Here is a 14,108-nt window from a genome sequence, read left to right as displayed (position 1 = left end):
TGATTAATAGTTAAATATTATTGTTGAGGGGCACAGACAGGACTCCACACGCACGCACGCACACACACATAAAAAAATATATATATATATATATATTTTTTTTAAAAGTTGCCTCAACAAAAGGGCACTTTGGGCACCCATCAGGAAAGGGGCGGGTGCTCAAGCCCCTCTGTCCCTGCTTGGGACTTATCTTTGGTGCTGGAGGCCCTTTGTTTGAACCCATTGAGTCTGTGGATATTAAATTTCTTTCATATAAGACTGCATTACTTCTCGCTTTGGCTTCGGCAAGGTGAGTGGGTGACCTTCATGCGCTGTCTGTGCATCCCTCCTGCACACAGTTCTCTCCTGATGGCCACAAGGTCGTATTGCGTTCAAATGCTACCTATTTTCCCAAGATCATGCCTGCATCTTATAGCTCTTAGTTTGAGTTGCTGAGCTTTTGCTCCCCTCCTTTTGCATCTGAGAAGCAGAAGAGGATGCATTCTCTTTGTCCAGTGCGTGTGCTACGCACCTACATTGAGCGCACTCAGAATGTGCGTTTATGTGGCCAGCTGTTTGTCTGCTTCGCTAATCCAAATAGAGGTAGAGGTCTGTCTAAACAGAGGCTGTCCCACTGTATTATAGAAGCTATCTCACTGGCATATGGCACCAGAGGTCTTGCTTTGCCCCAGGGGGTGAGAGCTCATTCCACTTCTGGATGACAACCTCATGGGCTCTTTTTAAAGAGGTGCCTGTAGCTGATATTTGTGCGGCAGCTAGTTGGGCATCACCGCACACTTTTGTGCGGTTTTATCGGTTGGACGTTACAGCCCCTTCGGTGGCTCATACTGTTCTTTCTGCTGGGTCTACCGCTCACTAAGGATGTCTTGGTCTGATTCCGGTTCGGTGGCTGCTCTGTGGGGCGTGTATATATGTCCCATACTTATGTGTTGTACCGAGTGAATCGACTGAAAGGGACGAATAGTTATGTCTATAATTTCTGTTCCCTGAAGGAGAGGAACGAGGTACAACACAAGGTGGCCCCACTGAGCAGTTTGGCTCAGTGAAGAGCGGCTATTGAACTGAGGGATGACTGTGATGACAGCGGCTATATGTGCAGGTGGGGCCGTGCGCGTCATCTGCCTTAAAGGTGTGAATAAAGATTTCTTCAGCCAGGACACGCAAGGGCGTGATATCCCATACTTATGTGTTGTACCTTGTTCCTCTCCTTCAGGGAACAGAAGTTATAGACATAACTATTAGTTGTGTAGAACAGGTCCTCGGGATATTCACCTTTTGAAAATGATTTTGATGGGAGTTAGGGTCTTGGATTTAGAAGCAATTGTTCAACAGGTGCACCGAGGCAGATTTGACAGGGTTTTGCCACAGAGTAGTTGTATATCAGTAGTTAGTCCTGGACAACTGGATCAAGCATTCTGATTGGCCCATGAAATTCAGGCTTCTGTTTGATTGGTGGATTTGTTTTTAGCAGATAGGTGGTTCAAACCTGGGCATTTGGAGTCAGTTGATGACTTTAAGAATCATCCTTTCTGACTGGATCATTAAAACTTACAGCATTGATCTTTCTGTAGTGAGTTCTCCCACATTTCAGTGATTTGGTGATTAAAAGAATATGAACTTTTAATATTCATTCAGATGCTTTGTGACTCAAAACTGCTTTCAAACTTCTTCTGTGTTAACATCAGCCTTTAGCAGTTCTGCACTTTTGTTTTCAGGTGAATAATTCTGTATTTTTCATCTCATTAAACATTTTTTTACTTAAATTCAGCATTTATTTCATTTCAGCTCAAAACATTCAGCTATCAGCAATCACACTGCAGTTTCTTCAGAAAATGGATTTTCTAGTTTTCATTAGCAATTTAGCAACATTGATGGTGGTGGTGGATGTGTCTATGTGTGAGTGAAAGGGAGAGCGAGAGACAGATTTTGTGTTATAACTTTCGTGTTAGACACACGCAAGTGTGAGCACTCGGGCCGTATAGTGTGAGACCCTGCATTGTTCTCTATGAACTTCTAACCCCTGAGAGTAAATCATACAGTTTGAGCAGGAGCTGAATAACGCGATTGAAAAAATCGCACAGTGTATGCCCAACTTAAGGTAAAAAGAACTGATCCTAGCACTGAACCCTGTTGAACACCATAATTAACCTTAGTGTGTGAAGAGGACTCTCCATTTACAAAAAATAGGACTGTTAAATAACACAGACCACTGTCCACTGTCTGAGGCCATAAGAAGATTGTAACCTTGACTAATGCTTTTTCTGGACTGTACAGTACTGTTTCTGTACAGAAGAGAATGTTTAACAATCTAGTGTTTTACTCTTTGCTGCAGTTGTACATTCTATTCTGTCTTTTCATTTTTGTTTAAAACTTTTTTTGCTAATTTGTGCTTTGTTTTTGGTGGTCTGGGAGATGACACAGGCTACTTCCACACTAATGCGTTTTTGTTTGAAAACGCATAGTTTTCTCTCCGTTTTGGCCTCCCGTCCACACTGAGACAACGTTTTCACTCATGGAAAGTGCTCTATAAAATGCATACATTTGAAAACGTTGCTTTCGTGTCGCAGTGTGGACGCAGACTTTATAAAATGATGACGCATGTCAGTCATATGATGCAGTCATGTGTCCAATTAAACAGAGAAAGCGGAGGGCATTATACAGCAGTTGTTTTGTTTGCTCTCAATTTTGACAGCCTTATTAAAGATTGATATCAGTCTGTACATGCTCCAGATCGCTTTTCTTAAAATTCTTTAATTCTCACTCGCTTTTGCAACTTTGTACTTTTGTGTTACTCGCAGCAACAACTCCTCCTCATTGTTAGTCCATTTAAAAAACTCGGTGGTTTTCCTGTGGGACTGTGTTCCTTGTTCCTGTGTTTCTTGTTCCTTGCGACTGTGGACGTAGCCACAGTCCCAAGGGGATGGGGTTTTGGAGGGATAATAGTCCCATAATAGTCAAACACAAAGGGGCCCGGAGGTAATCCCTGATGAAACCCTACCCCCACCTTGAATCTTTCATTTCTACGTGTGAATTTCAAATTTTTTCTAATTTATACCATTGAGACCTGCTCTTAAAAACTAACATAGATGTAGCACTGTTTTTGTAGATGTTTTAAGAAATATGTGCGCAAAGTTTTTAGAACATGTTTAATTTAGTGGCATCTTGTACAGAACATGATTTCGCCAAGATGCGATTAGTAGAATCAGTTAGCTAACTGAATTAGTTTCTGTTAGCTAACTAGCATCAGACCCAGTTCTTCATTGTCTGACTAGCTACACTGACATGGGAAAATCCACCTGTTAGCCTTAAGGTTCAGGTTTGTAAAAAACGTTTTGAATAAGGACAATGTGGAAGACAGCCCGTTTGATTCAGGTGACAGGTGGTTTACCGGGCCAACAAGCTAGAGTCAAAAACTCTTATTTTCCTCATCTAGCAGGGTGTTCAAAGCAGCACAATCAGGTGATGCGATAAGTGGTATTTTATGGAATAAAACAATCTTTCTTTTCCCAAGCAGATCCATACAGTTTACACTAGTGATTAATACATTCACATCACATCACAAACATAACTGTGTTTTTTTTTTTACTGAAGCAAAATCAGGAAATACATCAGCATATCTGCAGGAAAAATTGGTTAATATGTGTGGTAGGCGGAATTTCTGTTTCACTGCAACTAGCCAGACAACAGAGAGCCACTGAATGCTTAACAGTCAGAGAAAAGTGAATAGTGTATCCTTAGTTTTAACTTAAAATTCATGGTTGCAGCAAAGGGCAGCACAAAAGTGATCCACTTAAACTGATTTTTAGTTTTAGTGTCCTTTATTTACCCTGAGTTATTGTTTTTGTTAGTAGTTAGCTAACACAAACAGTGTCAGTCTATTACTAGCAACTAACCAACCCGGTGATGTCACATGTTTTAAAACCTTTAAGCACGTATTTCTTGAGTCCAGAGTTATAGTTATGTCAGTTTTTGAGAACAGGATATGTTATAAATTAGCCTTTCTACATGTATTGTCCACTTTCCTTCCATCTGTATCAAGATTTTCATATTTTAAGCACTATGGGGTATAGTCTCCATATAATGGACATAGAAGGAATGCATTAGCCTGACACACTAAGCTAATCGTTATTCGTCACCTTAAAATGTGCCTTAACGTCTCATTTGCCCTTCTCTTGTAGTTCTATGGAGCTCCAGAGTTCTATGAAGTAATGCTAAAGAACCTCAACATAGTGTTCACCACTCTCTTCTCTCTGGAATGTATTCTCAAGATCATTGCTTTTGGGCCATTGGTGGGTAGTCATTATAAAGCAACTCTAAATACTCTTAAAGGTAAAGCACAGCTCCTGATTTTATTTTTTGTTTTTTTGCTTTTTTTCTTCAGAACTACCTAAAGGATGCTTGGAACGTGTTTGACTTTGTGACAGTGTTGGGAAGCATTACTGACATCCTGGTGACGGAAATCAATGTAAGAGCACTTTTTCCCACCCACCTCACTCTCACTTAAATATTTCATGGGATACATAAAAACACTGCAGTTTAGAAAATTAACTGGGGCTTAGCAAGCAAGCTAACTAGCCAGTGGTCAGTCACATGGCAGAGTCGTGACAGAGGCTATATAGCTGGGGAAAAGGAAAGGATTTGAGGTAGTAATGTTTTGATACGATGCAATAATTACAGGACAGGTGTTTTTCTGAATCCACATTAGAGAGTAAACTTCAATGTGTGATATTTGGCTGAGTTATATTTTACAGTGTTTTTGCATATTTTGTGGGTAGTTTCTTTATTTATTCCAGACTTTTCAGTCTACTATAAGTATATCTTTATTATACTATACTATAAGTATATCTCTGTACACGTGTGTATATGTATCTGCATACGATTATTTGCTGATTGTTATCAGTTTATGCTGTACAATATGACTGTTTGTGTTCTCTTGCCTCTCTTTCCCAACTCTTTCTGTCATTCTACACATTTGTTGTTGATTGTCGTCAATGGTGTTGGCATGCCATGGTCCAAAAACATCACTAGACTACGGTGAGTGGGTTTCTGTAAATAAAACTGTCCTATGATAAAAACATTTTCATGCTGGTGATGTAGGGAAAAGAAACCCTATAAACCTGCAGTTTACATCTTGCTAGCAGTCTAATGAACTTCTAGCAAGATTTAAACTGCATCTTAAGTCAGTAAACTTTATTTTACCCACAATATTTTTTGGATTGTCTTTAGACTTCACAAAAACATATTAGGGGACATCAGTACTTGATAGCCATGGTATCCAGGCTAAGAACATGTAACATACTTTAAATAAATAGTTTTAAATAAATAAACACTGTAAAATTCAAGTTTTTGCAATATGTGTATATATATCCACACACACACACACACACACACACACACACACACACACACACACACACACACACATCCATTGAATGTCTCCCTAATTCTGAGTTCTCAAGGTTGGCAAGTATGGGGAATCACCCCATACTTGCTTAATTGGCGCAATTAAATTAACTTTAATGCACATGTAAAAAAAACAAAAACAAAACCAAAAAACACAGAAATCAATTATTTTTATACAATAATTTAATAGATTCAACATCTTTCTTCAACAGAATTGCAGACTGCACAGATGGTACCCTACCAAAGGAAAAAGTACTATAGCTTACTAGGGTATATATTAGACTTACATTAGCTACATAGAAAAGGATCCTGTTGTAGAAAGTAATATTAAATAAATTCTAACAATTCTAACAACAGCTTATCAAGCTTAAACGTGCTGCTGTTGTTCAGCCCCTGGTTTCCTCTTTCTGGTGCAAAGTGGGCCAAAAACAAACAAGAGAGACGGGAGTCGCGAAAGAAAAACTGATCAGCTGATCATTGATCAGTTTCATGATTGAAGTAGCAACAGGAGAGGGAGGGAGAGAGAAGAGGCGCATACTGCTCCCTAAGGTTATGAGCTGAGTTATGCCATGTCTCTCATTTTGTGAGGTGCTTTTGTGATATTTAATGGATGTGATTACATTTTTTTATTTCTCTCCGATATCCAATTCAGGAATTTAGGTCAGTATCGGACCGATACATAATATCGGATCGGTCCATCCCTAGTCGTTGATGGTCATGATAATTGCGTATTAATGATCAAGAAACTGATCCCATGAGAAAAAATATTTTCTGCTTCAAATTGATGTCATTTAGGTATCTAAAAATCTTAGACAGGTTTGAATCTCAGTGAAAATGTCGTGAATGTGATAAATAAAAAGGACGTTACCTCGGATTTTTGAATTGATAACATCGGTGGATCTACTAAATACCTTGGACAAGTTTGACTCTGGGTGGCTGTAGCTCTGGTGGTAGAGGAGGTCACCTACAAACTGGAAAATTTGCGGTTCAATCCCAGTCTGCATGCCAAATGTCGTTGGTCAAGATACTAACCCCATGTTGCTCTCCAATGCATCCATTGGAGTATGAATGCCTGTGAATGTTAGATAGTAAGCAATAAGAACCAGCTTAGAAAAAAGTGCTTGGGTGAATGTACAAGTTGTATAAAGTACTTTGAGTGCTCAGAGTAGAAAAGCGCTAAATAAGAACCAGTCAATTTACCATTCACTCCCGGTGACCTTAACCTCAAGATCAGAGAAAGTTTTCTGAAAATCTTGTGAATGTAATAACTTGAGAACAAGGTCACATAAGATTTCAAAATTGGTACCATAGGTGTGTTTACTAGGAGGCTTCCTTTGCTCCTTTGTCAACCAGTCTGTGCACTGTTGTCTAAGGTTATGAGTAAATGGAGCCATCTGGAAAACCTTTGTGCCCCCTTTTAGTGATAATTCTTAAAGCACTGTGATGAACAGCATTTAGCGAAATTGAATGTATTGACCTTGTATGCTTTTGCCACATGTGATTGTTTGTAACCAGCTGACTTCCATAAGTGTGTTTAACATTGAGCAATGATATTTGGTGGGTAAGTGCTCCCTATCTTATCTGTGTCTAACAGGACAGGCTGCTCAACCTGAGCTTTCTGAGGCTCTTTAGAGCTGCTCGACTCATAAAGCTGCTGAGGCAGGGATACACCATCCGCATTTTGCTGTGGACCTTTGTTCAGTCTTTTAAGGTGCTCATAAACAGTACAATGCTTACACATTCTTGACTAGCCCTGATATTCACATTTTCTGTACACTTCCAAAGCCACATACAGCAATTTCCTGCACACACTTCTACACTGCCTAGAAGAACTCAGAGTGGGTATTTAAAATGAAATACGTTTTGTTTCCTGTTGTTGCCTTTAGGCCCTGCCTTATGTTTGTCTACTGATTGCCATGCTGTTCTTTATCTACGCCATCATTGGAATGCAGGTGTGTGATGCTACTCGGTTAGAGAATGTGATATTCATGCAGTAATTTACCATTACAATATTGTGGCCTGAATCCATGTTTCTGCTCTAGGTGTTTGGCAACATTGAGCTGAATGAGGATACAGCTATAAATCACCACAACAACTTCCGCACATTCCTTCAGGCTCTCATGCTACTGTTCAGGTATACATAACTTAAATATATACATTGGTCCATGAGCACATTAAGCAAAGAGTTTTATCACTCAGTTGTAAATGCTGATCGGGTTTGCTGTCATCTCACCAGGCAGTTTGTCAATGTGATAGTGCCTGAAGATGGCTGTTCAATGATTGTCATTCACAGTGGACATAGATGGCCTATTTTACTTGTTTTCAAACCATCTGTCCTCTGGGTCCAAAGTATGAACATTGGTAGTGTCCTTTATCCTTTAGCTCCAGATGTACAGCTGAGTCTTGTTGTGTCGAGGGGGCTCTTATATGTGGACGCCATCCATTTATGGAGTGGCTATTTGGTTGCTCCAACGTAGAGGTCCAAGCGCTCCTCGCTGCACTGCACATAATAAATTGCAAGCTCACAAAAAAGTTTTGTCTCACTCCTATTTCTTCTTATGCATGTTGAAGCTCTACTTGGAACCTTGTTAAAGTCCAACCATCCGGGCACTTGGTTATGGCGTTCCATCTTGCATCCTGCTGTTATGTGCAGGATTGTCTCAGGGGCATCTTTACACAGCCTTCACCTGGGGTCTTGCCTGGTATGGTAGACGTGAGCACGTGGTTTGTTGGGGCCATCTTCCTGATATTTGTTGTCTCATCCTGGACCGTGGTGCTAACACTCACCAGTTCCCGGCCTCCTTCCTTCCATTTAGCATACAGCTTCAGGGTGCTGGACTTGGACTGAAACCCTCCATGAATGATCAGGAGCTTCCTTGTCTTGATGTCAGTGGCCTTCTATGTCCTCCTTTCCCCAGCTTATTGTCCCAGCAGGGTTAATCATGGGCAGGGCGTAAGTGTTGATACCCCAGATCTTGTTCTTACCGTTCAGCTGACTCATCAGGACTTGCCTGACCCTCTGCAGGTACTTGGTGGTTGCAGCTTTGCCAGCAGCCTCGTCATGGTTTCCATTTTCCTGTGGGATCCCCAGGTATTTGTAGTGGTCCTTTATGTCTGCATTGTTGCCTAGTTCGATCCCCCTTACTTCTGACTACCTTCCCTCTCTTTGTTATTGTTGGGTCTGTGCTTCCACAAGCCCCGCTAGTTTAGAGACTTATTCATCATGAAGAACACAAGACAATCAATTTACTTGCAAGGGAGGCCTCGTCAGTATCTCAGGAACGCACTTCGTATCCTACCACAAAATGACCCCAAATCCGGCCTCCGCTTGCTGCCTTTTATTGGGAAAACAGTTCAAACAATACACACCACAGCAAAAGCACCTCCCACCGTAAACCCCCCCAATGGTTCTAAGACAAGGCACTATGTGTGTGTATGTGTAAACATCTATATGCATGTGCAAGAACGTGTGTGTGTGTGTATGTGAGAATGTGTGTATGTGTGTGTGTGTATGCATGTGAGAGTGTGTGTGTGTGTGTGTGTTTGAGTGAATGTGTGAGAATGTGTCTCTCTGTGTGCGTGACTTCTGTCGCGGTTCAAATTTTGAGGAAGAGACATACGACTGAAAGTCCATAGTGGGTCAACACAAATTATTTTATTAAAACACCTATATGTGGTGAAGATAGGCTCTGTAAGGTTCTTTTGATTTGGAAGGAAAAACAAGTGCAGACAGAGTCCTCGGAGGTGTCTAAAAAGTGATTTATTAAACACACACAGTTTACACAGTGTGGGAAGCACTACGGTCTTCGCCTCTCTGCTCGTTACAGAAAGCTTTATAGCCATTATGACGTCAAGACAATTCCTGGACCTCCTCTTCTCAGAACAACAACACTTTCCCAGGCTTGAAACCAGATGTTTCCAATCATCGGTATTTGGCAGCATAAACAATTGTGTACACGAGTGTGCAGTTTTGTGAGAGTGTAGGTCCAGGCCAACGAAAGTTCGGTGTCCTTATCTGACTTGGGCTGCCTGGACCTACAGCTATGCTGGTGCTATGCATGATAGAGTATTATATCTAGAATGTGTTTTATTCTGCGTGCTCTGGAATACAAGGAATACAAGATCACTCAGCAAACACCGTTAGCAGATTTACTAAATGATAAATGATACATCATAATATTGATGATAAACTGATGATAAGTGATGCAGACTAATGAAGTAATGATGAAATAATGACCGTACATGTGAATAATAACACAGTGGCAGTAAAATAACATTCCTTGACCTGACACTTCCAACTGTTTCTAACAACATTCTTAGTCATAAAATGGTAATCTCCCCCACACCCAATATATGGTTCCATTTCTGTATTGGTTCACCATGAAGAACACAGTGAAGCCACAAAAGGGCAGGAAGCTTACCACACAAGAATCAGATATTTCAGATAGGATGTATCTGCAATAAAACCTCACCCAGCACAGAGTGGCTGGAGAGGTGGTCAGAGACAAAGGAATGGCTTTGATCCTACTGCTTGAACTAACACTTTACAAATTTAGGAACCACAATGACACATTCAACAATTTGACTTAACATTCCCCCCTTTTTGTCATTGTATACTTAAATTTCAACTTATGCACCCTTGTTTTTGGCAGTGTCAGTGTAGATTTCATTCATACACAGCTCCTCACGTCTCATTCACCTCCTATTGCAGCAAAAGTTCACAGTTAATTTCATGTAAGCAGTTAACCTGCTTCTAATTGATCTCATACACAGTAACCTACATCCTGCAAGTAAACAAATGAGTGTCAACAGTCAAACAAAAAGAATCAACATTCTCAAAAATCAAATGTCACTACAATCCAAACGTATACAGACATAGGCATTCAAACACATCAGTTGATTTTATTGTTTGTCCATGTGACTTTCAGCTAACTTCAAAGCTGTAGCCTGGTCAAAACCCTTCTTTATGACTCCTATCAACCACCCCAAATCTTCTCACTGTAGGCATCCTGTGGGGGTTAGAGTCAACTGGTGAATTATCTGCATTTACAACTCTTATCCTGACCTGTTGTCACCGCAGAAAAAGATTTTTAAAAGGAAATTGGATCAAGTTGTTTATGATCTTCTCCCCCCTTTTTGAGTCATGTCCATGTCCATGGTCATAAAGTTAATACTCCGCTGTAAAAAGAAGTAACACTGGTGTCAAACACAGTATCACACTGTTTTCACTTTTCCCCTGTAACATTCACATTTTCTCCAACAACACAGTGTAATTTCATCACCAACATATAGCCTGTAACCACAGTTTTCTTCACACAAAAACTCAGTAATCCTGTTGTAGAAAAACATCAAGTTGTGTGTCAATACTGTAAATCACATGATCAAATCACATGATTAACCCTCTGCTGTAGAAAAGAAATGTAAATGTTAGCGCTGCACAGGTGTATACACACTTTCTCACAGTGACTTTTGTGAGCAACACAAGCCCATGAATAACACACCACTGGTAAATTCACAGACACAGAAAGTGGCATTTAAAGGTTAAATCGGCACGGCCCAAAGCTCATGCAACCTAGGATGTTGCCGTCATCTTTGTGCTCCTGTAAAAAGAAACACACATAGATTCATCCACCCTTTGTCCTGTCTAGGTGGAGGTTAACCTTAAGTAGTGGTCAAGTCAGTCAAGTCTTGTCAGCTTTCACCAGTCCAGTCAGTTTCCCTTTTTTTTCCACTCATTCATTCACTCAGTTATTCTTTCTTTTACTGATAGAGGAAATTATCATCGCATTTCGTTTCTACCCTCAGCAAAACCGACGACATTTCAAAAAGAAAAAGAAGAATTTTAGATCGGATTGCCTTGCTGAATCCTTTTGGACAGGGACTTGTTTCCTTAATTGTCCCAGATAAGCGACTTTCTCCTGAGCCCATTTTAATTTTGGAGAAACTCACTTTGCAACCGTTCGCAACAACATGTTGTGTAGTTCTTCCTATTCAAACGTTCAGATCTGCTTAGATGACAGAAAAATTATCAAACAAAACTTTCAGTGCACTGTGAAAGTAACAAAATAAAAAGAATAAAAGAAAGGAAAGGAAAGGAAGGAAAGGCCTTGTTAAATCATGACATGTGTTCTTCATCTCAGGGAGGAAATCATACCAAACCTAATTGGCAGACTCAACTTAGTAACAAAAGACAAATCATCAGCCAGTTTAAACTCAAACATTTATCCATTCAGCCACACGCAACATACAGTATAACCCTGTTGTCTCATCACATAATAAGTTTCTTCTCATGTAACCAAATGTGTGCCATGTTAAAACTTCTTCACACACCAGAAACTCAACAATCAGCTCACACAGCTCATTCATGCAAAACCCCTCATCAGCATTCTGTTTTCTCCCTATATGATGCAACCATCTGTCCTACTAACAATATTCAGTCCACTAGTCTATGTACCACTTTCATCTTACTAGTGACTTGGACAAGATGACAAACAGAATCTCATGCTTAAGATGATGCCTGGTCTTCATGAGTTTCATTGTATGTGTATATGCATGTAGGGTTAGTATGGTTAATGCATTTTTTGTTTGTGTGTGTTTTATGTACCTCTCTCATCACGTTTTCATTATTCTCATCACTGCTTAAACAACACACATATCTCTCTCTCTCTCTGTTTTTTTTTTTTGTGAACCCTCCTTTCTTCAAAACAGAAAGTGGGATTACAGTTGTTTCAGGATGAGAAACACCAAACACTCTTCATGTTATCATTCATATTTCATCCACACAACAATTTTTTTCTTTTGTGTCCATGGGGCAGGTGACCTGCCCCATGGACCCCATGAACCTTTTCACACACACCATGACGTCAGACACATTCACATTCACTTCTGCTTTGCGCACAATTTCACTTAATTCTTCAACGATCTACACACTACGTGCTGCCCAATAAATACTTTGCAGTGTATTTCATCCCCTTTCAAGGCAGACTTACTCAGTTTATTCTCCATTACAAGCTCCAGGGCTCCATTACAGCCACACTCAAACAGACCACGTCAGACCACGTCTGGTCTGCACACGCACACACACAAAATAGGCCTATCGCTTGCATCTGCACGCACAGTTCTCATGGGCCTGCGTCCTGAACGCACAGTCCAACACACTCCCATGCTCGCGTGAAACTGCGCAGCTACGGAACCGTTTCTTTTCTTTAGTAGCCTGCGACCGTCCCGCATGGCTGGCGCACTCCCGTACCTGCGAGAAACCGCACGGTCACGTAGCCGCTCTCTATTGTTTTAGGTTCACGGGAAACCGCGCAACTAGCGCTCCCCCGGACTCGCGTCTGCACGCGCAGTCTCGGTGACGCATAAGGCCTTTTCTACTCACTGTTTGTGTTGATTTCGTTCATCAGAAAAGTCTCTGGATCCCGTCAATCGCCATCCAACCCGAGGGAAGTTCAGACACACACTGCCTGGCCTGGCGACAAATTTAAGCACCAGGGCTTTCGTCGGGCGTTCCAGACGCTGGCTGCTAGCAGACTGGGGCGGCATCATCTCCCTCTCCTCGTTGGATGCGATGTGTTTTGGGTTCCGGCTCAGAAGGACCAAATAATAATAATAATAAAGCATTTTATTTGAGGGTGCCTTTCAGAAACCCAAGGTCACCTTACAAAAAACAAAATTAATAAAAGGAACAGTAGTCATAAAATACATAAAATAAGTTAAAATGACAAAACAGAGCTTGACAACAGATAAAATCAGCATTAAAGCGAATAAGCCAGCTTAAACAGATGTGCAGCATGGGGAGTAAGGAAGGGATGGAGTCGGTTAATATTACGTAAATGGAAGTAAGCAGACCGGGTTATGTAATTAATGTGAGACTGGAATGAAAGAGTATTATCAAGTATGACACCGAAACTCTTAACCTGAGGGGAGGGAAGGGTAAGATAATTTTCAATGTTAATGGAAAAACTGTGGGATTTGGTTAAGATAGATCAGGGGTGTCAAACTCAAATACACAGTGGGCCAAAATTCAAAACTGGAACAAAGTCGCGGACTAACGTTAATATTTATTGAAATATATTTATTCCTCCAGATATAAGAATGAATCTTTTCTTATGGACTCAAACACGTTTTGCTGAAAAATTGAATATGGAGCAAAGCTTAATACTAAACAATATATATATTAGCTGTATAATACCAGTAGGCCAGCTCTGATAGTAATTTGGTATGGCTTCGCGGGCCAAATGTGTCAAACTCTTGCCGGGCCAGAGTTTGACACCTATGAGATAGATGGTGTACCAGCTAGTGATGAGATTTCCGGCTCTTTTTAGAGATCCGGCTCTTTTGGTTCGGCTCACTAAAAAGAGCCGGTTCCGAACCGGCTCTTCAGGTTGTTGTGTTGCTTTAATTAATTTATTATTAACAATAATATAAAATTATGCACAAAAGGAATTACTAACGTAAAAAAAAGTGGTTTCATTTATATATGTTTATATATAAATATATGCAGTGGCCCCTAGAGACAAAACACGTACAAACTCCAAAACATACAGTAAATAATGAATAAAAGAGGCCCTAATACTGAACCCTGAGGCACACCAGCAGAAACAGGATAGAGAGTTGAAGAATTATTTAACTCCCAGCTCCACCTGGAGCCTGTATCCTGGAAGACAAATCTGTTAAATCAAACTTCACATTTGCAACCAACT

At 40.5% G+C, this 14,108-nt stretch overlaps 1 protein-coding gene across 1 annotated transcript in view; it reads left to right on the top strand.

Moving 5' to 3' along the window:
* The window catches only part of cacna1ba (calcium channel, voltage-dependent, N type, alpha 1B subunit, a), a 305,842-nt gene that overhangs the window by 210,932 nt on the left and 80,802 nt on the right, over positions 1-14,108 (top strand). Inside the window, exons 33-38 of the mRNA XM_013915926.1 lie at positions 4,179-4,289; positions 4,382-4,465; positions 5,029-5,034; positions 6,998-7,114; positions 7,290-7,355; positions 7,446-7,537. Of these exons, the coding sequence (XP_013771380.1) occupies positions 4,179-4,289; positions 4,382-4,465; positions 5,029-5,034; positions 6,998-7,114; positions 7,290-7,355; positions 7,446-7,537 (476 nt within the window). The remainder of the gene's footprint in view (positions 1-4,178; positions 4,290-4,381; positions 4,466-5,028; positions 5,035-6,997; positions 7,115-7,289; positions 7,356-7,445; positions 7,538-14,108) is intronic.

This window comes from Pundamilia nyererei, unplaced genomic scaffold, assembly GCF_000239375.1.
Source record: "Pundamilia nyererei isolate P.nyererei 1_Seehausen unplaced genomic scaffold, PunNye1.0 scaffold00399, whole genome shotgun sequence".
In the NCBI taxonomy this organism is placed as follows: domain Eukaryota; kingdom Metazoa; phylum Chordata; class Actinopteri; order Cichliformes; family Cichlidae; genus Pundamilia; species Pundamilia nyererei.
This window is presented reverse-complemented; position numbering and strand designations above follow the sequence as displayed.